The sequence below is a fragment of the Syngnathus acus genome, chromosome 24, assembly GCF_901709675.1.
Source record: "Syngnathus acus chromosome 24, fSynAcu1.2, whole genome shotgun sequence".
Taxonomy (NCBI): domain Eukaryota; kingdom Metazoa; phylum Chordata; class Actinopteri; order Syngnathiformes; family Syngnathidae; genus Syngnathus; species Syngnathus acus.
In genome coordinates this window covers 6362881-6387657 of record NC_051108.1, presented here as the reverse complement: position 1 = coordinate 6387657, position 24777 = coordinate 6362881, and the positions used below count along the sequence as shown (strand labels likewise).

Here is a 24777-nt window from a genome sequence, read left to right as displayed (position 1 = left end):
TTTATGAATGTGCTTGTTCCGTGTTCATTTTGCTTCCGTTCGTTCATTAAAGCGATTGGCTGCGCACTGGCGGCTGTCTAAGCTTTACCATTTGTTGAGGGATTACAATTTGTTCTAACTAGCGGTGATAGGTGGGATTAAATTAGCAAGATATGGTTACTTTGTAAACATGCAGTTCTGTGCACAAGTTCTGTTTTTAATGTGATTTTACAGTAAACTATGTAGCATTGGAATAAAGTCGCCCCCAAAAATCGACATTTTAATGTCAATTGTCCAATTGAAGGCGAATGTGTCACTCATGCATCAACATAAAGAAGCTTTTTTTTTTTTTTTACCATCAAGCAAATTAGAAGTGCTGGTAAATAGTAATAGAAAGAGACTTGACGCAGATGAGCTCCCAGCAGGGCAGCTGTCATTAGAAGCCTCTGAAAGGCCTTTTTTGTAATGTTCGCATGCGTACACACATACACACACACACACGTACACACACTGCCTCCATCACCATTACGCAGCCGTCGTCCAATTAGACAAATGCTGGCAGATTGCGAGCCCTCCACCACCTCTCCCTACCTCCGCCTGGCTGTAATGAGAGGCAGCCTGTTTACAGTGGATACGCTTTTAGCCTCACTCTTCAGCCCGTCCTTTCAGTCACACAAAATGGGGATTAATGATGCCCGGGGACATCAGAGACATGGTGTGCTGGAGAACACATTACTACTTTTTTAGCCCAAACACAGGATGTCAAATAATAAATTGTTGTTTTTCCAGCTGCAGTAAATAAAGTTTAGTAGTTTGAGCATGAAGTTACTTGTCTTTGTAGTACATTCAGTGAAATACTGGTTGATTTAGTTTATTTTAAGTTACTGTTTTTGAGGAGCTTGATGTGATTTATGGCGTTTCCCTTCCATTTCGCGGCAGTGCTCCGTCGATCAGATTAGTGTACAAAACGTGGAGATGCATGTTCTTACTCTCTGTTTTGCAGACAAGGTGATCAGGCACCGAGCATGCAGCCTCAAGGACACAGCACACGCTATCTTCTCCTCGGAGCTCGACCCAGAATTTGATCGCATGTGCGAGGACATCAAGGAGGCGCGCAGGAAGACTGGTGAGAACCTTAACGTGTTCTCTGTACTTCTTATGCCAGTAAATTAATTCAAAGACACACTTGCTAGTAAATTTAGATTTTCTGCGGTTTTGACTTAGTGCATCCGGAAAATATTCCCAGTGCTTTTCCCCTCCAAATTGCCGAAAGATAGGTGTGCCATAATCTAAATTTTTCCGGAACACATGACTTCAAGGCCTCCACTGTTTATGCTTCGGCAGCAGATTTGGTTACGATTAGGCGCGATTAAGCAGATGTTAAATGATACATCCGAGGAGTTTTTTTTTTTTATGTATCCCGTCAAATACTAAAGCGGTGAGGTGTGTAATCGTATGCAGATATTCCAGTTGACGATTGCCCCTGTAGGAATTGGCTAATTAGCATGGCCGCTTAAAGTAAGTGCAATAGAACACAGTCTCCCGCTTAACAATGTTTATTTATATCTGCTAGTCACAAAGTGAACATATTTAAACTTTTAAATCATCTTAGGGTGCCCTCTCCAAATTAGTGTACATTTACAATAGTCTTATTTTAACATGCGCTATGAATATTGTTCGAGCCGATAGTCAGCAAAAGAATCGTAGCGCTTTTAAATATTTCATCCTTTAGTCAAGGTCTTTTTATAACGCTATCGATTAGCCGAGTCGTTTGCATGACACCCGGGTTGTAGCGAACTCCTGGCGGCAAGCCTGGGACTTGAGAAGGTGGTAAAATAAATGTGAGAAATGAAAATGTTGTTATTCGGAGGGCTTCGATGGACCGGCTCCACCTCAGTTTTTAGTGTGCTGTAACACTCAAGCTGACAATGACTATTGTAAAAAAAAAAAAAAAAAAAGAGACTAAGTTGATGTTTAAAATATTACCACCAAAAAACTGGTTCCACTGGTTAAAATAACATTGTTAATGTCACAAAAGATATGCGGGGTAAATAGTAATGTAGAAAACAGGATTCGATAGACTTGTTTGTCATTGACGGGACCACAAAAAAGCCTAATAAATACGTGGCTGAAAATCCACAGAAAGTTCGCCATTTTGGTTTGAAGCTACCATTTCGAGCTCAATTTGCCCAGAATGAGTCTCCACTTCCCATTTCTCTCTGCTGATTGATACTAATGTAATGCCACTCCTCTGCATAAAGACCAATATGGGCGTATAGTGTACTTCCTAACCTAATCTTCCGTTGTGATGCGCAGACCAGCAGACGCCAACTCAGCCTGCAGCAACAACAGCAACAGCAGCAGCAGCGGCTGAAGCATCACCACCAGGAACAGCATCACCATCAAAAGCAGGAGCAACTACTCCGAGCCCTCCCGGAAACAAGAGGAGTCACAGTGCCGCGGAACAGCAGAGTAAGGCCAGCACTCAGGGCGAGGCCACCGACAATAAAACATGCTGTGAGTACCGCAAGAAAGACACACACACACAGAAATAGTTTGGATTCCCTGCCATACAATAGATGGCAAGTGTAAAGAAATGATTATTGTTGGAACTTGACACAAAGGTAAGTCACATTTTTTAAAACCATTTTTCTTGTCGTGCATTTGTATAAACAAGATATCTGCTGTTAAACTAGAAACACACTGGAGCCCTTGAATATTCTTCTCTTGACTGCCCTAATTGAGTGTTCTAATTCATTTGGAGTAATTGTCTTTAAAAAAGTAAACAAAACAATCTCTTTCATTGTTTTCAATTTAATCCATGCTATGCGATTAGTAACGCCGACCCGGCAACAGACAGCACAGTAAAACAAAGGGAATACAAATACATAAACAAACTGCACAAATACACAGGCAAGAAATGAAACCCCCAACAAATCCTTGAGCCTCTTAACAGCAGCCAGATGTGTCACATGATTACAGCCCACCAGATGTATACGACACACACTGTGGGGAGTCGACGCTAGTGAGCAGCCTCATTAGCGGGGTCCTCCCCTCTCTTAACCACTCGGAACATGACCACACCACGGGGCCATTACATGACCAGCTGTGGCAAATGGCAGGTGTGAGGCAAACTAACGGGGATGTCACCTCAACTGCTCACATGTTAAGTCACAAAATGCCCGCCAGGCTTCTTACAATACGCACTCAAGTTTCCGCTGTATTCCTCGTACCCAACACAGGGTGGTGCTTGTTTTCCATGAGCAGCACCCCTAGTGAGCGTTATTTCTCTTCTGCTATCAATCAAGCCAGGTCCAAATCCTTCAAATGTACATTTTTATTCATGACGGGATGGAAGTAGTACAGGAAAACAACGCGATATTGAGTCTTACGTGGACGGTAAGTTTCGTATGTAGGAGTTTATTCAGAAGCATGTCGTGAAGAGTCATTACTAAAACCCTCTGTTGAAAGCGTCAATTAGGCTAAGTCGGGTGATTAATTTGTGACATCGACATCCTGTTCTCACCTGGAACTTCTCAGTGGGGCAGCTATTAGTCTAATTGATCAGTGATTGTGCATAATGACATGACAGGCTAAAAAGTGCAGCCGGTAAAATTCGGCACTGCTCGGCAAATGAAGTCGCGCACCGGTCTGCTTTTTCATGCTTTGTTTTTCTCAGCGCTGTTGAATGGTGTTTAAATTCAACTGACAAAGCCATGACAGAAAAGACGACGAGGTGTCTGTTATTTTGGACCACACTAGCTAATTTTAGGGTCATTTTGACCGTTTCCTGGCAGCCCATTGATTTTTTTTGTAGCCATTTTAAAGGTGCGGGTTTATCGCAAATCTTAGCCTGGAGTTACCTTGGCACTTGACACGATATATTTATTTATTTACTTTTGTTTTCGATCCACTGCTCCCTCTTCTCGTCAAGTGCCGCGACTGGCCCGCGCCATTCCAATATAACAAGCAGCGCGATGATGAGGGCCACTCAATATTTACACAAACACTTTTTTGGAGGCTTAATATATTTGCAAAGCGGGTGTGAAAAGCACTCGCGTTCGCTGGACAAACCTGGTTGCCATGGATAGATGCGTGGGAAGACCTTGAATGGACGGAATATGTTTGCCGTGCTCCCGCTTCTGCTCTCCACTCGCTCGCTCACACCGAAGGTGGGAGCACCCCCCCGCCCCCGTCCTTCCTCCCCCACAGGACCATTAGCGAGGCCCCAGCTCGGGGTTCACGTATGGTGCATCACGACAAGGATCAAGTTCATTGCAAGTGCCATCCTTTCATTTATAATTAAATCTCCTTCGCTTTCCTTATTCGAATGGCACTTGCTTGTCCACCCCCCCACCCCGTGTCCCTTTCGCTATTGATTGCCACTTTCAATATTCACATCTGATGATTTTTGATGTCCCTTTGTTCTTTTACCATCACGATGCATCCCTTTCACACAAGTATCGTCAGTGTTTGCAAAAGAGAAGAATAATGATGCGCTGCATAATGCGTCCTCTGCATCAGTCAATAGCCTGCCTGCCCAAGGCAACAGCCACCAAGGCTTCTCTTGTGGCTGGAACACCGCTGCGACTAACCCCCACCGCGCATCTTACATGAAACGGGCGTCTCTCCTCCCCGTTGCCAATGTCAATCCATCGCCAGGCCTTGATGGGATATTTAAAGTCATAATAAACACCCCACGCTTCCTTTTATATTAGGCTGGAGTCGTTACTGCATGAAAGGATGGCCTGGATTTGATTTCTTTTCAGATCATAAAGGACAGACAGTCGGCATCCAGGAAATGGGGTGATAAGAGGACACTTATCTTTTTTATAGAATACAAAGATAATTCCACCAATTTGATATTTTGTTCAAATAATTTATTTAATAACCCCAGTCTTAGTATTTTCCATTCACCATAGCAGGGAATTCAAATTTGTGGTGTTTGCTTTAACTTAACTGTACCCCAATAAGTTTAAATGGGTTAATCATTTTAAACGATGGCCTCAATCATTTATGACGTTTTTTTTAATTGTCACCAAAGTTGCGCTCGGTGGCTTCACAGTCATCCCACTAACTCCCCTGGGGAGTTAGCCGCTTGTCGCTTTAGGCTAACTAAGGTCGGGTATATGCAGGAAACTCATTTTGGCAGCTTGTTTCCATTATTAACGTGGCCTGCTACCGACATCAGGTGACAAATGGGACCTTTTTTTCCTTCCTTAGGGGGCTAAAATTAGAACACGAACAGCAGGCTACAAAGAACCCATCTCCAGTTTGAGATTGCAGCGTTAGTGTCCGATATTAGAATACGCTTTTCTCTCCGGAAAAAAAAAAAGACTTTTCAAAGGCAATCTGGCGCGCTGGGGGAGCGACGCCAAGCTTAGCTGCCATTTGGTGGGCACAAACGCCTCTTGGATGGTTGCAGCGCCAACCCAAATGAATCTCAATCCTCATTATTTTGATCGTATTAGGTTGCACGTCACATTACTGTCTACCGCTGTGTCTGCGGGCCTTTTCCCCCAAATCTCTTTAATTATGACCGTACATGTCAAAATTGTATTCTGATAGTGTAAAAAGCTAGTCTGCCCTTGGAAGTGTAAAAAGCTAGTCTGCCCTTGGATTGGCTGACCGGTGCTACACAGTCAACACATCCAATCTGAAGAACTTTCCTTAGGCGGTTCAATATTTCAACTCATTTTGACTTAAAACATTAGCCGATTTGACATATTTTGATTAGTGCTTTTCAGTAAAATTCAGCTGATGCCGCCAGCAGTGTAATGGGAGCCCGGTTCAGTTGCGTTTGACAGGAACACTTGCACAAACATAATACCGTAACACGATTAGTGTTCTTTGAACAGCAACACGGAAACAGAAGGTTTTTGCTTTCAAACTACAGCACTCGTGAATGCTACTCATGATTTTCTACTTTTTGTGGCAGATTTTGGCATCTCATAACGTAGCTGCTACCCAACGATGGAATAAAAACTGACTTTTGCAAAAAATAGTGTACGGTACTGTTATGTAAACAAAGTTTTAGCCTCCTTTTCTTCAGCGATTCACATCTTTTTACAGCTCTCCAATTATGCAAATATGTGTGGCTATGAACATTTTATTTCTATTATGGCTGCGGTCCCGTGGTTGTTGAGAAGGTTTAAAGCTGAAATTAATTCACACTGCACATTTTCTCACCCATAACAATAGGATAGGCAATAAAATCAGCCACATATTAGTTATTTGACCATGCTCGCTGCCATAATAAGACGCTGCGTGACTTGCATTAAACCCCCACACCGGTCCGTAAGAATTTAAAATGTGCACCGATTGTTTTTAATTACTTCAAATTACTGGGAGAACCTCACTTATTCACCCTAATCGCGGACATAGCCATTAAATGTCGCGTCAAAGTGCATTTCCCTCGCATATAGCTGCCCCGGTTTGTAGCTAACGACGTGTCATTATAGTCAAGGGCAGCTCGGCTAGTAATGATCTTTTTCCAGTGGCTCTCTCGTGTGGTTCGTTGTCATGCATCAAATCGTCGTTTCTACGATGGGACACCGGTTACTAATGGCTACATCAACGCGAACGATTCATGTCAAAACTGTTTCACACGCCCACTAATCCTTTTATGTGTTGTAGCCTTAATACGCAAACTCGCTTTTATTATATCTTGAGTCTCTCCTTGAAGTAAATGTTTTCTTTTTGAAGGACATGTTGTTTGCTGGAGGAATCTTTTAAATCACATTTAAGGTTCTGTGATAAACTATATGCCCTGTAAGAAAAGACCTGAATCCTTGGCAGATGTTTACTGATGCTAACAAGTAATTGCTCAAACTTCGGCTTTCTTTTATGATAATGCAGCATTGGAACTCTGTTGAATACCGAGATTTAGTCTGCTTTTATATCTTATTTTTTTCCGGACTCCTTGGATGTACTTCATGTAGCGGCTAATTACCCATTGTTAACCGAATAGATAGATAGATCTTTATTGATAGAAGAAACGGCAGAAGGCTAGGTCGATGTCCCTGAGGCAGACGTAGACTCCGCCAAGTTCTTTTAACTCCCGTCTCGGTGTTCTTATGCGAGAGATTGAAAAATGTTGACTTGTGAGCCAATGAAATTGCACAGCCGGCCGCGGCCTCGTCGCCAGTATTGATGCTATCGTGCGGGACGCCATTAGCCGAGAGACGTAGCGAAAGTAAAAGCAAACAAACCGTCGGTTGGCGGCAGTGGGGGGAACAATTGAGGGAATTGACTGATCGCCTTCATTTCCACAAGCCGGGGATGGTATCATTTATTGATCGGGACGTTTCATTAAGTGTCGGCGCAACGTGTCACCTCGCTTGACAAATGGCTGTCTTTACATTTTATGACCCTGCAGTCCATGAGTCACTCTCACGGCCTTGCTAGCTTTCTTTTCCGACAACTCTACTCACAATGGTATGATTTTTCTCATTTCTCTGGTGTTTGCTTGTGTTCTTTCCTGGCATAGTTGCGACTACGTAGGCTGTTCTTTTCTTTAATTAGGTGAAGTCATCCATCAATAGGGCAAGCTAGCTCTTAGCAATTTACAATGCCATTCACAAATAGTCTGATACTCCATGCTTATTTTTTTGACAGTTTTTAAAACACACAAGTGAATTTTCCTGTTCCTCAAAATGCCTAAAATCTTTCCATCAGACTTCTAAGCTCTCTTTCCATAAATTCTTTCTTTACTTTATGAAATAAATATCATGTCTCATAACCGCATTTTTGTGGCATAAATCCCAGCCAACACCCATAGCCCACATTTTCTTGCTATTGGGAATCTTATATCAAATATGCGCCAGTGCCCCATATGATAATTAAATTACACTAGTCAAACGCCCCCAAAAAACAGCTCCAAGCATATTTTTCTCCCTCGACCCCAAAATGCTACATTATAATTTATTCCCTCGCCATGAATGCACGCCGGTGTTCGCCCCCCGTGTCCTAAATGTGAATTCACGGCGAATTACAGAGTGGAGTCCTCTCGGGACCGAAGGGAAAATGTTGTTGATTGCCATGGAAACACACGCTTGCGTTGAAAAGTACGCCATGCGCCAGGCAAACAAGAGAGCATCTGTTCAAGTTTGGAGAGGTGTGTCGGAGTGAATCGGGAATGATGCGAGCAGATTGGATGATTTCCCAAGTTGGGCTATTGCCAGTGGTTGTGCAGAATTTTGAAATAACGAATACTACAGTATATGTATGTGTATAATATGTAAATTATCTTCTCAGCGTTTTTTTGGTGGTCTTTCTGAAGTGAGAACCAAAATACTTAAGACATTTTGGACCTCCGCTGCCCTAATTGTCAAGTGGAGAGTCTATGGTCTTTAGCGCGCTGAGAATTAGACATGATCTGTTGACCCATTTGTGTCAGTGACTATTTATAGTAACCTCATCATAAATGTGAAGAGCTGCCGCGTCATATTAAAAGCGAAGGCTTTGTGATCTCCGTTAATTAAGACGCATGTTCCAAAGTTACGCATGATCAGCAAGTCTACGAGACAGCAAAATACGATGACTTGCAATTAAATGTCCGACTTTAAACTGGCGGTGGGCTACACCTTGTACTCACTGCCAGTTACATTTAAAATTTAAGTTTTCGCCACTGAACAATGGCAGAGGTTTTTGGCTCGAAATTAAAAATTCCAAGACCAAACGTCTGGCAATCTCCCCTGCAGGCAGAAGCGTAATGTAACAACTTCCACTCCTCTTGGTTCCCTTCAGTCCCTTCACCTCTTAACGCTCCAGATCACTGAAGCAATAATTCGATGAAATAAATAGTAAAGAAATCAGTCAGTCATTCAGAGACACCCAATTCATAATTGCACCCAAAGGCTTTCCCGAGCTGTGTTCATGTTGGCGGCACTGCAATGATTTATCGACTTAATAATTGCCGGTACCGCACTTTGGATGCCGGCATGAAATTTCATCTCCCCCCGCTCAGCGTTCACTTTAACTGGCGCACACAAACGTAACATTTGGCACAGCCCAGCAAATGTAACGAGGGCTTTAATTACTACTACAAAAGAGCTTTGGAACTAAGACTGACTTCTCTGCCTTCGCCCTCCCCCCTCTGCGCTCCACTGTTCATGCTCTGACAATTTTCATGCATCATTTACGAGCTTCCTATGACGAGTCACTTGCTGCTACTCCGTCTCACCTTTTCCCTCCCCCGGGTGCTTATTACACATCTTTGATGGTGATAGCTAAGCCCTCGCAAGCCAACCTCCCGTGGGGTGTTTTTTTCTTCTTCTTTGTGTAAATAAGACATCTGGGCAGCATGGAAGGGAAAATGCAAGGTTCTGTTAACAACAGCGAATTTGATTTCTGTCTACAATCTCCGCCTAGGTTAGACATGACCTAGCCCTAATGATGAATATAAAAAAAAATCTATTTTAAATGGGTCGTAATCCAATCCAAAGCAGGGAGCGTGCTGCACTGTTTAATTGAGGCTAATGCATACCTGAGCGTTTAGTGTCCATTGAGAATCACAATGGGGCATATATTATTAATTATACCAAGGATCTTTTGTCTGATTTATGCTAGTCCACTGGCCCTTGACAGAATTATAATGGCTTTGACTTGATTGAATGAGTCCACCGTGGTCCATTTAGCATATCAGTGCAAAAAAAAAAATCTAAGACCCAAGAAAATAGTGAGACTTCAAAACAAACTGAACTGTCTTGCAGTTTGACAACTTTGCATATAATTTCGATTTCTTTGTGTGTCTTGGCATGTGAAGAAATTGACAATAAAGCAGACTTTGACATAAAACTCAAATAAAAAGATAATTTAGGATAATTTTGTCCACTTCAATGGGAACATTACAGTACAAAAATTGCACTTAAGATTTTGCCATAAATTTTAAAACTGTACAATAGAAGGGCAAGTATGAATATGCCCTTGTCATTTAGCTTGGTATGTCAAGAATTTTAAACGAAATGAGCTAGAAGGACACTTTTAAGATAAAGCCTTGGCAGTGCTCTCAGATATTGATCCCAGTGAAATTTGTGAAAAACTGGCTTTTAACAAATGTCGTTTGCTGCCACAAGTAATTTTTCTATGAGTTTTTGTGGCCAGTCAGTCTCGTTATTGATCGTTGCTGGAGCACAGCTAGTGTTAGCTAGCTTCTGTTGGCCGCCAACTGAGACGTGTCATTCAATGGCCATTTTTTTTTGTCATTTTGCCTCACAGATCATGTCAAGAGGAAGCTCCGCCGACGGCAATCTTGGGTGCGGGGCATCATCCGCAAGCATAAACACCACAAAAAGGGAGTAGAAGTACAAAAAGTGGAGGCTGAAATAGAAGCGGCAGGGCCCAGCGACTCATGCCTAACGCTGGATGAGGAGTCTTCCTGCGACACCCCGGGACCCCAGACCAATGGTCATCTCCCCCACGTCTCCTCCATGGAGGAGGAAAGCTCCAACGAGCCCCCGGCCGGCTCTACTGACACTGGAAAGGAGTTGGAAAAACAAACAAACGATTTCCAATCCCAAGCAGACAAGGAGAGGCAAACTGATGCAAAACCTCCAAATGAAAAATTGCATTCTTCTGAGGCTCTCCACCTCGCGCAAGTGAATGGGAACGACTCCATGGATAGTCTGGACTCTCAGTGCCTGGAGAAAAACAGCAAGGCCAGTGAGAAAAGGACTCCTCAGAACACGAGGGATGAAATAGCGTCAAAGGGGGAGCACAAGAGCATTAATGACGAGGGTGAATCGAATCAGGAGCACAAAGGTCTGGAAGATGATCCGGACAAAGAAGGTACGTAGTTGGAGAGAGAATAGGCATGTTGACCCGTTAAATCTGCATTTGACACTGTTGTTGAGGTGGCGCAATTTTGTAGGGGTTTACCGTGCAGACATAAAATGGGAATTAGATTTGCAGCCTTAAGACCATGCCGACAGTCAAACAGAGATGAAACGGCATCACACGGTGGTGCTGTTGGCCTGCTTTGAAGTGTACGCAGCCCGTCATCCAAAACCCATTTGGTCTTATTTGAGAAAATGGGCCCTGTTTCTAAATGGTCTACCATCTTCCGCTATAGTAAAAGCTCCCTTTCAACTGCAGAGTTTTGTGGGGGGGGGGGGGGGGTGCGAGTATCGCTCGCTCGGTTGCCATCATGAAAGCTTTGATGTCATTTACAGGTGACGGCAAGGCGAAGAAATGCAAGACCAGCCCGTCGGAGCAGCTGAAAGCAGCGGCCGCGAGGACGGAAGACGACCCCAACGCCACATCCCCGCCTCCTCCGCTCGTGGTTGATCACCAGCAACTTTTGGTAATGCACTCGATTATTTTTAAAAATTTAAAAAGAGGGTGGAGCTCAAGTAGGCTATGCTTCTTGAATTGACTGGAGGAAAAGGAAGAGAATATATGACTACGAAATAAAATACTGGAGGGTCTTAATCGGGGCTACACTGATTTCTGACAGGGCCGTAATTGTTGCAATTAGTTGATTGAACACGCTCGGGCACATCGTAAATTGACGGGAGACATGATACCGACTTTGCCGTACGAAGGTTAGCTCATAAAAAGTAGCTTGACCTCGGCCTTGTGCCGATCACTCTTTGTATTTGTCATTGAGCCCCCTTCACAAAGCCTACTCAAACTTTCCGAACAAAGCAGACATTTTTTTTTTGTAGAATGGGATTTACATTATACAGGATGGTAAAGCCCCTTTACGGACGACTGCGCCCCTTCGACATCTATAGGTCTGTTTTCAAGCTGATGGTTTGTCAGCTGTCCTTCTCAGATGAATAACTTTTCTCGGGCTTATCCCAACTCTGCTCATCCTTTTTTGGGGTGGCAGTTCTTTGGGTGCCAATTACGTTTCTCTCAATCAACAGATGCGGCAAGGAAACAAGGTCATGACTAAAACATTAGCCGCCATTCACCCAAACAGAACATGTGAGCGAACCCCCAGTGCTTGCTACTTTGGTCCCCCCAAGTGGCCTGGAAATTGGTACCTTTTTGGCTCAATGGCGCATCGCAGCAGCAGTGGCTGGGTGGCCGCGGGGTGTAATTGGCATAAAAGAAGTGCTCCTTTGACACGCACTCACTTTTCCACCCCCTTCCCAAGTGACATAGAGCCATCAAGCCATTATCGAGTAGCTTTTTAGCCGAGTCCCACGCCGAGGACGGCGTCAACGCCATCACTCAAAGTGATTGGCAGGCCTTTTAGTTGGCCCGATCTTTTGGACTCCGACGGGCCGCCGCCGCGGCTAACAGCAACGTGCGGCACTAATCTGCAGGCTTGTGGCTAAAGCATGTCGTGGGGCGGGGGCGGTTGGGTTATCTTTAAGAAACAGATCGTGAAAATAGGGAGACTGTGAATAATTGCTTTTTTATCCCCCGGCTTACGGAACAAATTGAATTTCCTATTGGCGCCGGGAACGAGCGCCGCCGTTTAAGCGGCGTTATGCTCGCTGGTGTTTATTAGGACTCGTGGTGGATGTCAGCCTTCCCTCGGTTATTTTCATTGATTATAGGGTGCTCATTATTCGCGACTGTCAACATGATGGAAGAGGCTCTGAAACTCTTCTCTGTATTAAATACCATCAGTGGTTTGGTCACAGCCTTGAGGACATCAGTACGAGTTTGGGTCTTTCAGAGCCACGATGTTGCTCGTATTTTTAGTGCCCCCGGCTCTGCTATTTTTCCCTTTCCCAACAATCGGCCTATTGTGGAAAAAAAACGAACACAGATGATTGCTGATGAGATTTTTCCGGAGTAAATATCCAATCTGGAGCTTCACCGCGCACTTATTGCTGACGATTCTGTTTTCTGTTAACAGTTGGCCAAAATGAGTTCTTTTCCCACACCGCTGGCACAGCATGGGGGCACGTCGTGGCGCTATTGTGACATTTCACCATTTCATGTGGCACGTTCCAATTTTTATTTTGTCATCTTGGCGCTTGCTTTTAGTCGTCACAGCGGGGGTAGCCCCATTCACCCCCGAGGCACGTTTGCATCCCTAAAGAGAAGCGAGTTCATCATCTGCCAATAAAAATAGATGGCATTTACACCTGTTTTGTTTTTTTTCTTCTTCATTCTGGGACTGCGGTGCTGCATTGCCACCAAGCCTCGGGTCCAGTTTGTCAGGTTTTCATTCCGATTGCAGATCTTCCTTCCACAACCGTACCAAAGTATACCACTCTGGTGATCGAGTTAGGAAAAACGTTAACAGTTCAGAAATTCTGATTATTTTCTGAACCTTGGTAACGGAAATATAATCAAATTCTTGAACTGAGTTATACTCGGGGTTGTTGAATTTGACACCCCACGCTTTCCTCTATCCACTACCACACAGCCGCTATCCCGCTTAAGAAGCTGAGAAAATCTACAGCTCAACTTTGACCACTCAACAATGATCGGAAAAGGACAGCTTTGATGCGCGGTGTGAAAAAGGAGCTTGTGTTAGCTTCATTTGACAGAGGCTAGCTATGGAAACAACTTGCGAAATGTTGCTAAGGTCAATCTGTAATGAATAAAGTTGGAAAGTACATCTTGTGTCCATTCCGATATTATATTTTGGACGTCAAGGTGTTTCATTTCCTTTGATGAAAAAGCCTTTACGAGTGCCAGAAGTCCTTCGAAATAATCGCGAATGACCCCCCCCTCCCCCATTTACCGGAGTATTTTGACATTGATCTCGCACAAAGACCTTTAAAGCACATCACTCCGTTTTTTTTGTTCTTTTACAACCAAGTGCGCATAATTCACAAGCTATCAAATGTCGTGGGGATTTTTCCAGCGATTCCACGTTGGAAGCCAAGCCGGTCCGGGCCCCGCTGCATATTTTACGATGAGTTGACAACCCCGGCAGGGATCTCTCCTCGCCGTTCCTACCCTTAAGGGACGAGCTTCTCATTTTAATGTTCCGAGACGATGGTCGTAATATGATTTGTCGTGATTGTCCCCGACCCTTCTAACACCATCTATATTGCATTACCTGTGTGAACCCCCCCCCCCCCCCCCCCCCCCCCCCCCAATAAGCCACACGGACCAGAATATTATTTTTAAAATCAGTGTCCGCCCTCGCTGAGGCGAAAAGAAACCGATGTTCATTTATCATTTATTGTTTTTGCTCGGAAAGGATTTGAATTGGCATCGCGGAGCGAGATAGCGGCGGTTTAATGGTGTCCCTGCTGACGGTACACGTGGCTAGCTAGCCTCTCCAATGATCTCCACCACTGCAGGCTTTAATTAGGCGCACTTCTTCTACCTTCCCTCTCAATACTTGTAACCTCTCGTAAAAAACGTATGTGGCTACATTAGACCCATGACAAGGCAGGTAACACGGGTCAAATTAGGCAGCGGCGAACAGAGCCAGGCCTTAACAGGTTGGGTCTTTGGGGTTAAATGGCCCGTGTCGGCGGCGATCCTTACCGCACGGGATTACTGCCCCTTTGTGTTGCGGCGTGTTCACTCAATCAACAAGCGCGTTGTAAGACACACCGCCGCCATTTACCCCACGCTGCCGCCCGGCCCCTGACCAAGCTGACAAAAGGCAAGGGGAGCGCAATCAGACCGTTCGCAGCCAGTGGGGAGAAAGAATCTCGCGGACGGGAATGAATGGAGCGGAAACGAGGCAAACGGGGAGACAGGGTGAGGTGGGAGTAGAATGGGAAAAAAAAAAAAAACATGAAATTCGCTTCGGGGGGAGGGAGCTCTATAAAACATTGAAATGGGGAAAAGGTGAGAAGATGCTACGTAAAATAGGAGCGGAGGTGCGCCGTAAAGTAGCAAAGTGCACCCAAAACGTAAGGGGAAGGTGACAAACTCGGTGGCTCGACTGTCAAGATGGACTGTAATTACGCCAATTAAAGCTTTTATGCAGATTTTTGACACGTCGCCATGCTCCATTTTCGTTCGCTCCCCTTTGGCGCGCTTACCGTATGAAAATAGGCCAATAAAATGTGCCGAGTACGGCTCGCTGGACTGCGGCTCTAATGATGACTATTATTTTTGCGGGGGGGGAGGGGACTTTATAAGAGTCCTCGGCACTGGCTTTTTACTTAACAAGGGACTTGCACTTATTAGAGGCCAAGGGGGAGTTTTTGTCACATCTTAGCGAGGGCATTGTCTTGCACTGCCAGAATGTCTAATGGAAAGTGACAATACTGTCAAAGTTATTATGCGCTTAATCTGCTGTTGCAGTGGAGAACGTCTCACGGGAATAACAATGGGCTAACTTTGATTCACTGGGAAAAGCAGAAATGCTCTTTGCAGTGTTTTAATAACAGTGAAATAAATCAAATAAAGATCAGGCCCTATTTTTGATCATGTGATCAGGACGTCCCTAATTATTTTTTATTACTATCATAATTACTTTTTGTTATATTAAAGCAATTGCTTGACCGTATCATTGAGGAAACACAAGTTTGTTTGTTGCTTCCGTCTTTCCCTTCAATGTAATCAACATCCATTGTAATCAAACTGGATTAAGCCTGTATGTGTGTAATTAAATCCCATACGTCGGCTGACTTCATCTTGACACGTCATTGTGTGCTTTTAACGCACGGCCACCGCCTTTCACCCTAGAACTCCCCTCCTTTTTTTTTTCCTCGCCGCCATTGATAGTAACTTTAATTAATGTGCCTCGGTCGAATTGAGTGGGCGCATTGTGATGAGCTGTGCATTTTGAACGCGCACACACACACCGGGGTCAATTAAAAGGGCCTTTCACTGTCCACAACGTTTTAATTAAAGTCGTCGTGAAATGCAAACTTGCTTCTTATTATGATTAGCTTTAATTAACTGTCACCGGGATCCGCGTCTCTTTTGTACGCCTTTGACCTCCAAATGCTGTCACACCTGTTTTTGAACGGCCGCCATTTCTGGCGCACACGTATGCCAGCTTATCATAAATGTATTTTTCCACTTGCAGGTGCTACTCGACATGGCGGTGAGGAAGAGTGAGGGCTTCAGCGTGGAGCAGATGGAAAGACTCTACTCGGTGCTCAGCCAGTGCATCTTTGCCCACCGCAGAGAGTACGACAAGACGCGACTACTGGAGGTAACCAAGCTAGTCATTGCTATATTATTTTAGCGTATGCTAACTGACAAGCGAGTGTAGCATCCACACAATAAAAGAATTATTCGCAGGGGAAAAATCAGTGGCGAAATATGCCAAAAACTTGATCACATACTTAACTTGCTTTAAAAAGCAGCAGTGTTTGTTTACCATGAGTTAGCCGCGAGCTCCGTTGGCAACGGAGGAAGGACAAGAGGAACATACAAACCACGTCGCTTGGTTCTCTCAAAATTTCACTCCGTTATTTATTTACATATTGTCGAGTATTTATGCAGATTTTTTCCTCTCTCACGCCTCCTCAGGGAAACAGTATTTACATAAAGCATTTCAAACTGTTTCCAATTTTGTGGGGGGGGGTTAAGAAACTGCCACAACATGTCAACGAAAGATGATGATGTTATTAGGTGAGAATCACAGCGAGCGACACGGCGATCATCATCGTGCGTGGCCAAATGTTGGAGTCAAGTTGGGAAATTACTTCTGTACAAAGTTAGTCTTTTTGAATTGACATTTAGGTCACTCAATGGGGCATTGAGAAAGAGTAACTGGCAGTAAGTGTCACAGCTGGATGTTTGACAGACACACGACATTTTGGGCATTTATGTCTTGAATTTACAAGTCATAATGTGCGAGAGAAAAAAAAAGACAACGTAGCCGTTGAAATGTCATCATGGTGCCAAAATTACACTCTGGCAAGAATACCTCTGCCTTTGACTTTTATCTGTGTGGATTGCTTTGCTAACGAGCACAATGCACCAGATTGTTGCCTCTCAACACTTTCCCTATTTCTTCCTTCCACGCCAAAAAGAAAAAAAAAAAGTCGATGGTTCTCAGGGGGCGGACGCAAAGATGATGAAGGGAGCTGGCGTGCACTCGGCGAGTAAATTAACTTTGGGTTTTGTCCAATAGCATGTGAACATAAAGACAAAAGGGATCATTATGAGGATAAAAGCCCAATTTACAACACTTATCAGCAAAAAGAGAATAAAATCAGAATTTTACAAGACGCAAAATCCATGCGTTGAAAATAAGTATAAGAGCCAAAATGCGGGTGATTGTTTCTCAAATAATATCAAGTTGCAAGACTAAAAAAGTAGATTTAAAAACTCCTTACTGTTTTGTCGATCAGCTAAAAAGAATTTGTGTCGAAGCGCGCAGAACACGTCTAGTGAAACGAGCCCGTCCCTCTTGCGTCACCTTTTCACTCAAATCCATAACAAGCCACCTCGTTGTTGTCACTTTGTGTGCCGCAGGAGATGGAGAACAGGATCCAGCATTTTGACACATTCCTGTGCCACTCAGACCACAAAACCTCCTCAGGTAGACCCTGAGCAACTGCCCCCAACCGCCTCCTCCCATGGGACCACAAACTTGGAGCAAAGTCAAGAGACATTCAATGGTGCTATCGTTCGTCTCAGGAAAATCTGCTTCTACACAACCAAACCCCCCCCCCTTCTGAGGTGTGTCACATGCACACACGCACGCGCCAAGGTGATGGGCGACCCCGGTGCTACATGGGTGCTAACTATAATCCACGCTGCTTTTCCAACTCGGGACAGCGAGTCCAAACGACACACTCGCACGTCGATGCTCACCAGCACAAATGGGTGACCGCCATTTGAAGACAAGGGCAGAATAATATCCACAATCCGCAAACTATAGACCGCGGAACCAATCTCGCCCCAGAGTGGAACCGCCACCACCACTATGCGCCGCCATTGTTTTTTCTCTCTCCATGACTCACTTTCAACCACCTCTCCCCCTCTGTGACATAATGATTTTAAACGGTCAAATTTGTAGAATCCATTTCGGAACCTTTCACAAGAAACAATGCTGTATAAAACACAGCGCTAGAAAATCGCTACAAAAATAAAAATGTGACCAGCTTGACTTCGGTAAAAGTATCAGCCCATTAGCCACTGTACGGAAACGTGCCAATTCTGTTCTTTAAATCCATGCGTTAAGCTCGTAGTAGCATCAGCAACGTCGCTAAGGCAGCATTTGATTTCATTTCCGCTTTCAGACCCTTCCAGCATCCGTCCGTCCACCCCGGGGGCAGACTGTTTCACGAATACGCGGTGGAGTAATTATGCAAAAAAAAAAAAAAAACTGCCGTAAGCTACCTCAGCGTAACGTATTGTTAACTGTTTACTCGGTACACACAAGCGGTATTTTTTGTTTTTTTTGTACAGTCACATCACTCCTCGCTATTGGTGTGTCGGCGTGAAACCCAGCCCGCCCCAAAAATCTCAACCCATCACCCACCGGGGTACCATTTTGCAACATTATTCAGCCTTTTCTGCTAATATTTGGGCAGGTTCAGTTAAATGTTTATTTATTGTAAATTTACACATTTTTGTTTAAAAATTTCAAACCTGTAGCATTTGTGTAGCAGGTTTTGGGGGAACTTGTGTGTTTGCGTACGGGGTTTTTTACACGTCTCTCAGGTTCTACACATGCCTGTTGTTTTTGTGTGTATTTATTTCCTGGTGTTTTCTTTTGAATTGATGCGTACTGGAAATTGTGCCGGACCAGACTTGTTTTTTTGTTTTTAATATGTTGCCAAAAGGAGTATGACATTGGAGCCACATTTGGGAATGAAAGACACAGGTTAGTTTAAATGTCATACATTGTGATATTGCTTTATCGTAGCCAGTTTGGACTAAACCAATTTTTGTCTGGTAGTTGAAACGACTTTTTCTAGTCCAGTATGCCGAGCGAGAGAACGAGCCGCTTTGTTCCTGTTCTTCCTTCCGCCACATGCCCTGACATTTTTAGCCGAAACCTTTGATGGCAATGTCGGCGTTCCTGTTAGGTGCTTTTGACCTTTTAAACACCACGCAAGCACGCTCTCGTTACCTTTCTAGTGTAAGTTATATTTGGAATGGAAACACTTACTGTATTTCTCAAATTACTGCTGTGATATACTTGAATAAAAAGGTGCAAAACTGTACAGTGTGAAAAAGAGTGAGAGAAGAGACAAAGGCGTTCATATTTCTTTTGGTATATGTATTGGCTTTTCGTAATAACAAGTGTTCATTTCTGGATACAGATTTACAGACGTACAACTTCTCCTTTGAATTCAACCTATCAATTTAGTTTTTTTTTTCCTAAAAACATTTATACACAATTGCCTTGTGGTTGTAAAATATACATATTTATCCTTCCTGTTATTTACAGAAGTCCACCTCCAACACCAAATGGGTGGCTTTAAAATGAGATGCCAAGTATAGAAGAAAAAAAAAAAAGAGAAATATGACAACACTTTTGGGTGATTATTGTGCTTTTTTCCTCAGCAGGGGGTTGGGATGAAATATTTCCGATAACGGGATGAGGCTGAACCACTTTAGTCCTCGTGGATCTGCTCTTTGGAAGTCCTTACTCTCTCGTCCTGTAGATAACACTCGTGTCAAATAAATAAAGATGAGTGGAGTTTGACTAAAAGGGCGCCTGTGGATGAGATGACGGACAATGGGCATGGCTGAACTGTCGCACATGAAGGACATTTTACACAGGAAAGGGAACGAGCGGCCGGTTCCAAGGAGGAGAGTCCCAGCTGGTGGTTTTTGGCACTGCACGACGGTCAGATGGAGTTCCGCCTGGACTCATCCGCTCTGGATGTACTTCTTGATGACCACGCAGCCGTGTCTGAAGAGCGGGCAGGGGAGCGACTGCAACAGCGTCCACGTGTTGGCGCAGGGTTCAAATGTTTCCATGTTGCCCAGCGCAGGACCTTCGCTGCTCACGATGCCCCCTGTTGCGTAGATCTTTCCGTCCAGGATCACGGCACTTTAGTGGGGAAGGGATTGATAACACACATATATATAGCTATATCTGTACAGACATAGCTATACATATATAGCTATATCTATACAGAGCTATATTGATATATTTATATCTATACAGATATACATTTCTATATTGATATATATATATATATATCTATATCTATACAGATTTATATATATAATGATATTTATATAGCTATATATCTATGCAGATAAAAGGTTCAAGGGGGCCGAATACTTTCGCAAGGCACTGTAATATTTCACTTTCTCTCACATAGCAATAATAACAATTTCTAAAACTATAATGAATAACCAACAACCTCATGTTATTTGATAGGGGAAACAGAAACAGAAGTTTGTGTGCAGGGAGGATTAAAACTTGGTCTTTAAGCAGATTACGGCTTTTGTGTCCGATTGGGGCCTACACACACACCAAGTCAAACGCGGCTGGAAGTGGAAAAGACTATTACATAAAGCTTAAATCTGTTGGGTTTGACCACGAGTGAAGAGCATGCAGCAAAAACCACGAGCAGCCGCTGCTGTGCCTGATAAACTCGAAAGGATGAGGAGGTGTGTGCGTCCTTTGCTCAGATGGATCATTTCTTTTCTTCCTCTCCTGTACCTGCCTGACTTCATCTGCTGCACTGAAGCACGCAATACCAATAGTGCAGTGTCCTCCCGCTATACACGGGGGATTGCGACAGAGCCAGACCGCAAATTACTGACACTCCACTAAAAGGGATTATCATCACGTATACACTATTGGTAGTTTTAACCACAAACTATAAATACAACTTCTATTTGAATTTTTTTTTGGCTGCTATCCACTCCCTGTTTAGCCTGATTGTTTAGATGAGCGCCACCTTGAGGATTCTTGAGGTAGAACTTTTAAATGGGACTGCGTCTACACGCATGATCGCTCGCGTACGTATGGGCTTGTTACCTGCAGAATTGTCTGGAGTGATTCATGTTGGGTCCCGCCTTGATGTTGCCTTTGTCTGGGTCATAAATGGTGGTGGCTCGCGCGTATGCTCCTCCCAGGATGTACACCAGGCCACCCAGACTCACCGCCGGAGCGTACTTGTTGTCTACACACACACATAGATAAAAGGTTTACCCACATCAGGTAAAAAAAAAAAATCCTGTCAAAAAAGCAGAGCAGGGTTCCAGTATCTTGAATCAATCATCACTCACCGATCATAGGCGACTCGATGAAGCTCCAGGCGTCGCTCTGCGGCACGTAGGACTGCAGCACGCCGGCCGAGCGCCCCGCCTCGTTGACGCCGCCGAAAACGTACACTTTGCCGCCGCACACCGTGGCCGCCGCCGAGTGCACCGGCTTGGGCAGCGGAGACACTGTCTCCCACTGGTTGGTGATGGTGTCGTACCTGCGGGCAACAACGGCAGCCAGGTGAGACTTCCTGTCACGTTCCCATGCACGCCAAAGCACTACATTTATATTGGACTACGCTTTGTCTTGAACACAAAATGGCAAATAGAGCAGAGTTCAGTGTTAATCATAAATCTGCAAATAGGTGACTTAAGGTCATTCTTGATCCTTGGCGTGTTTTGCCGAAAACATGTTATTAAAAAGACACCTGAGAACAAATGCATGTTTCCTTTAGCACTGAATCTCTTTGCTTCTAAATGGAATATGACCTAGTTAAACTTGGCACTAATGTATCACACAGACATACTCGAGTACAGTAGACTTGCCGACTTTTGGCTGCGGGGCTGACAGGCGTAATTAGGCGAAGGCGCGCACCACCAGGGAGGATGAAAAAGAGCGAGCATTGTGCACAATGACGGCAATTAAAGCAATTACAGAAAGCAAACATATGTCTAGCGACACACGCCATTAAGCCCTTGCGCCGGTCACCATCTTGGAGCAAAAAATACAGCACTACAGTCAATGGTGCCCCGGGGCAAATTTCAGCTTCAGTGTCTTTTGTGTGTGGGTTGTATTTTACTTAATTTCATTCGTTTATAAATTGGGGGTCAACTTTTATTGTACGCCATTTGTTTTTATTTTATCTGCTATCAAAGTTCATCTTTTGTCATTAAATCAATATAAATGAATGAAAACATGGAATTTATAAATTGGTCATAAAATACATTTTGTACTTTCAACAAGAGCAGCAAAACAAACTTGTGAGCATATAAGCGACGCGCAACTAGCCGCTGATGTGTGTGTGGTTACGGGTGATGGTCCACGTTGTATCTGACAAGCGGCACTTTGTAAAAATAGCCTGACGAACGAGCATGTGAAATTCATTAGCGGCCCAGAGTTTGACAGCAGGCCCCTGAGCATTGTGGGTAAAATTCCCAGTAATGCCACCCATTGAGTAGCCACTTGTCTTTGTTTACCGAGCAGGCAGACTCTTTAATGGACAAAGCTAGGAAAACTAAAATCTAACCATCATCTATTTGCTTTTTTGGTGCATTTTGGGAGGGCGTCAATTACATGCGACTTTACGCTAACGGCGGGGCCCGTTCCCTATTATTTCAATGCGAGCTCGCTTATTGGATGCTGTGCTATGCTTGGCCAATGTGAATTTTGGGGGTGTGAATTAGATGAAAAGGCCATCCAGCTTAGAAAATGTTACATGAGGTGAATGGCATTAAGGTGATTGACATCAAACTACCGCTACTATTGGAAAGCGGCAGACGGACGACCACGAGCTGCCTTGGTGGCGGTTGGCCGGCCACTTAGCGTGGGAGGGGTGTACATTCTAAAAGGTCACTTGTCACTTCTTTATGATGAGGAGGCAAGTGAACTGCTTGCTGTCCCATGCTAACGGCTGCTAATTAGCGGTGGCGGGGCGAGTGCGAGGAGATGCTGTCATGGGAGGCCAAGATGGAAACACGGGAGGCTGGTATGCCAATCGTCATCCAATAAAGGAGGGGGAAAACCTGTCCAGCCATTTTCTATCTAACTCGCATTACACTAAAATTTGAAAACTGTACACTGATGACTTTACGTTGTAGCAAAGCTACAAAATGTGTATTGACTTATTTTTTTTTTTAAAGATGCTGTATAAGCCTTTGCCAAAGTCGGAGTGTAGCCAGGTAGATTGCAAAATATGACAAATCAAACCTATCATGGGGGTTTAGTCACATTTATCTCTGTTTACATTCCGTGTATCCAATAAGACGAGAGTGATGTTACATTTTTTTTTTTTTTTTAAGCGACAACCTGTAATAGTCATCGCTATTGCGCGTCTGCAGCCATACGCCTTCATTTTTCTGCCAGTTTGGAAGTCGACTGAGTCCCAAAATGGTGCGATCCATCACAATGAACATCACGTCTGCGCACATTCCTCACGGTTATATCACCCAGCGTGTTAAATAAAGTCTGCCGCCAATGAGGCTCCCCATCTGTGTTTGATTTATTAGCGGGGTGAAGTTGCCGTCGATTTCTTTTCATCAACTCTCCTGACTGGAACACTGTTGAAAAATGCGAAAATAATTAGTGAGAAAATTATCTTGTGTGCCAGCAGAAGTTTAACCGTCTTAATTTTGAGGGAAATAAGTTGGGCCACATCCACCAGAGAAAACATGCGGTGGCGAGGACCAGGAGGCTGGTTGGCGGGTCGGGGGGGGGCGTCAACCTTGACAGCACAGCAGGTGCCACCGCCGCTGGTTTTGCTAATCCAGAGGAGCAACGGATTAGCTCAGTAGGGGGGAAGCTGCCTCGGCAGGGAGGCTTTGGGAACCTCTTGTCCCTGACTACTGCGGGGTCGCCCCCCCGTGGTGCGCCCCCTGGCACCGCCCACTAATAACCATAACAGCTGGAGGCGCTTACCTGAGCTCAAATGCCGAAACACTTGCAGGCGAGCGAGGTGGCGGCACTTCATTAGCAGTGTGGAGAAACAAGAGGTAACCCTTGAAGGAGTTTACCCATGATCCCCTTTGTTTCCCGCGATCCTCGCTGGGTCCCTGGGAATTGCCGCCTCTCTACACTCTCAGCCTGACACACCTACTGCTGAATTTAGAGCATCAGAAGACCACCCCCTAAAAAGAAAATCTGAACCTGATAACCATGATTGGTATCATGGGACTGGAGTCTGGGACTTTAAAGCACTCCATGATGCTAAGATATGGTAAGCTATATATTCATATCTATGCCTGTATTACCATGGCAAGCTTAAAATAACACGATGCAGCTTCTGCTTTAAAAGATAATCACAGATTCTTAACGTGGATTGAAAAGCACGTGGCTGACTTCACCCCTGTTGGCAACGTATTTTATTTGCATGCAGCAGAACGGGACGTAACGCTAAGTGAAACCTTGCGAGGCATAACCACGCTAATCAGCAGAGTCAGATTAGTTTTAAAAAAAAATACACAGAGGATGCCATCTTTTTGTTAGCGCAACATCCCCACTGAGCGGGCGCGTTGCAAACAGGTTCTCATGAAATATTAAGCGCCAATGGCGCTTGAAGGACGCGCAAACCTGCGCGTAGCGTGCAATAAATAAAAGAAAAGCGCCACTGCGTGATTGACACATCATTAGACAGGCATGAATTATTCAATATTCCGCAATCATATTGCTTCGTCTAAGGATCAACATGGCGGGCGAGAGTGCGGGCCCAGGGCACCTGATTGCGACTTAAAAAGCCTCCCCCGCAACTCGGCGACTCACTTCCCTTTTAAAAGCAAAACGTGTCAGTCATTAGCGACGAGAACAGTTGGGTTCGATCGTCACGAGTGTTGATTTGCGCCGACGCAAAGGCCGCATCCTGGCGCCATCCGGCCCGCATTGAGATGCCTCTGATTGAAGACATAATTGCGAGCGCCGGCTCGAATTTCACGGTGAGAAGCGTGAAAGCTATCGTCAAGAGGGAAGGGCGGTCGGCGGAGGCGGCGCACAAGACTGCAAATGAGGTGGGCGAGATGGAGGCTGTGCACATACCTACTGTACACACACAATACGCAAATACACAAAGT

General features: G+C 44.5%; 2 protein-coding genes across 5 annotated transcripts in view; one reads left to right on the top strand and one right to left on the bottom strand.

Moving 5' to 3' along the window:
• atad2b (ATPase family AAA domain containing 2B) overlaps positions 1-18992 on the top strand; it is a 28953-nt gene extending 9961 nt beyond the window's left edge. For all 3 annotated transcript variants that reach the window (XM_037245142.1, XM_037245143.1, XM_037245141.1), the window contains exons 23-28: positions 983-1105; positions 2296-2496; positions 10198-10767; positions 11151-11281; positions 15893-16021; positions 17293-18992. In XM_037245142.1, the coding sequence (XP_037101037.1) occupies positions 983-1105; positions 2296-2496; positions 10198-10767; positions 11151-11281; positions 15893-16021; positions 17293-17370 (1232 nt within the window). In that variant the 3' untranslated portion in view covers positions 17371-18992. The remainder of the gene's footprint in view (positions 1-982; positions 1106-2295; positions 2497-10197; positions 10768-11150; positions 11282-15892; positions 16022-17292) is intronic.
• Positions 18993-19033: 41 nt separating this feature from the next.
• LOC119118268 (kelch-like protein 29) overlaps positions 19034-24777 on the bottom strand; it is an 84197-nt gene continuing 78453 nt past the window's right edge. For both annotated transcript variants that reach the window (XM_037245145.1, XM_037245144.1), the window contains 3 exons: positions 21022-21215; positions 20771-20915; positions 19034-19828 (listed from right to left, as the gene is read on the bottom strand). In XM_037245145.1, the coding sequence (XP_037101040.1) occupies positions 19645-19828; positions 20771-20915; positions 21022-21215 (523 nt within the window). In that variant the 3' untranslated portion in view covers positions 19034-19644. The remainder of the gene's footprint in view (positions 19829-20770; positions 20916-21021; positions 21216-24777) is intronic.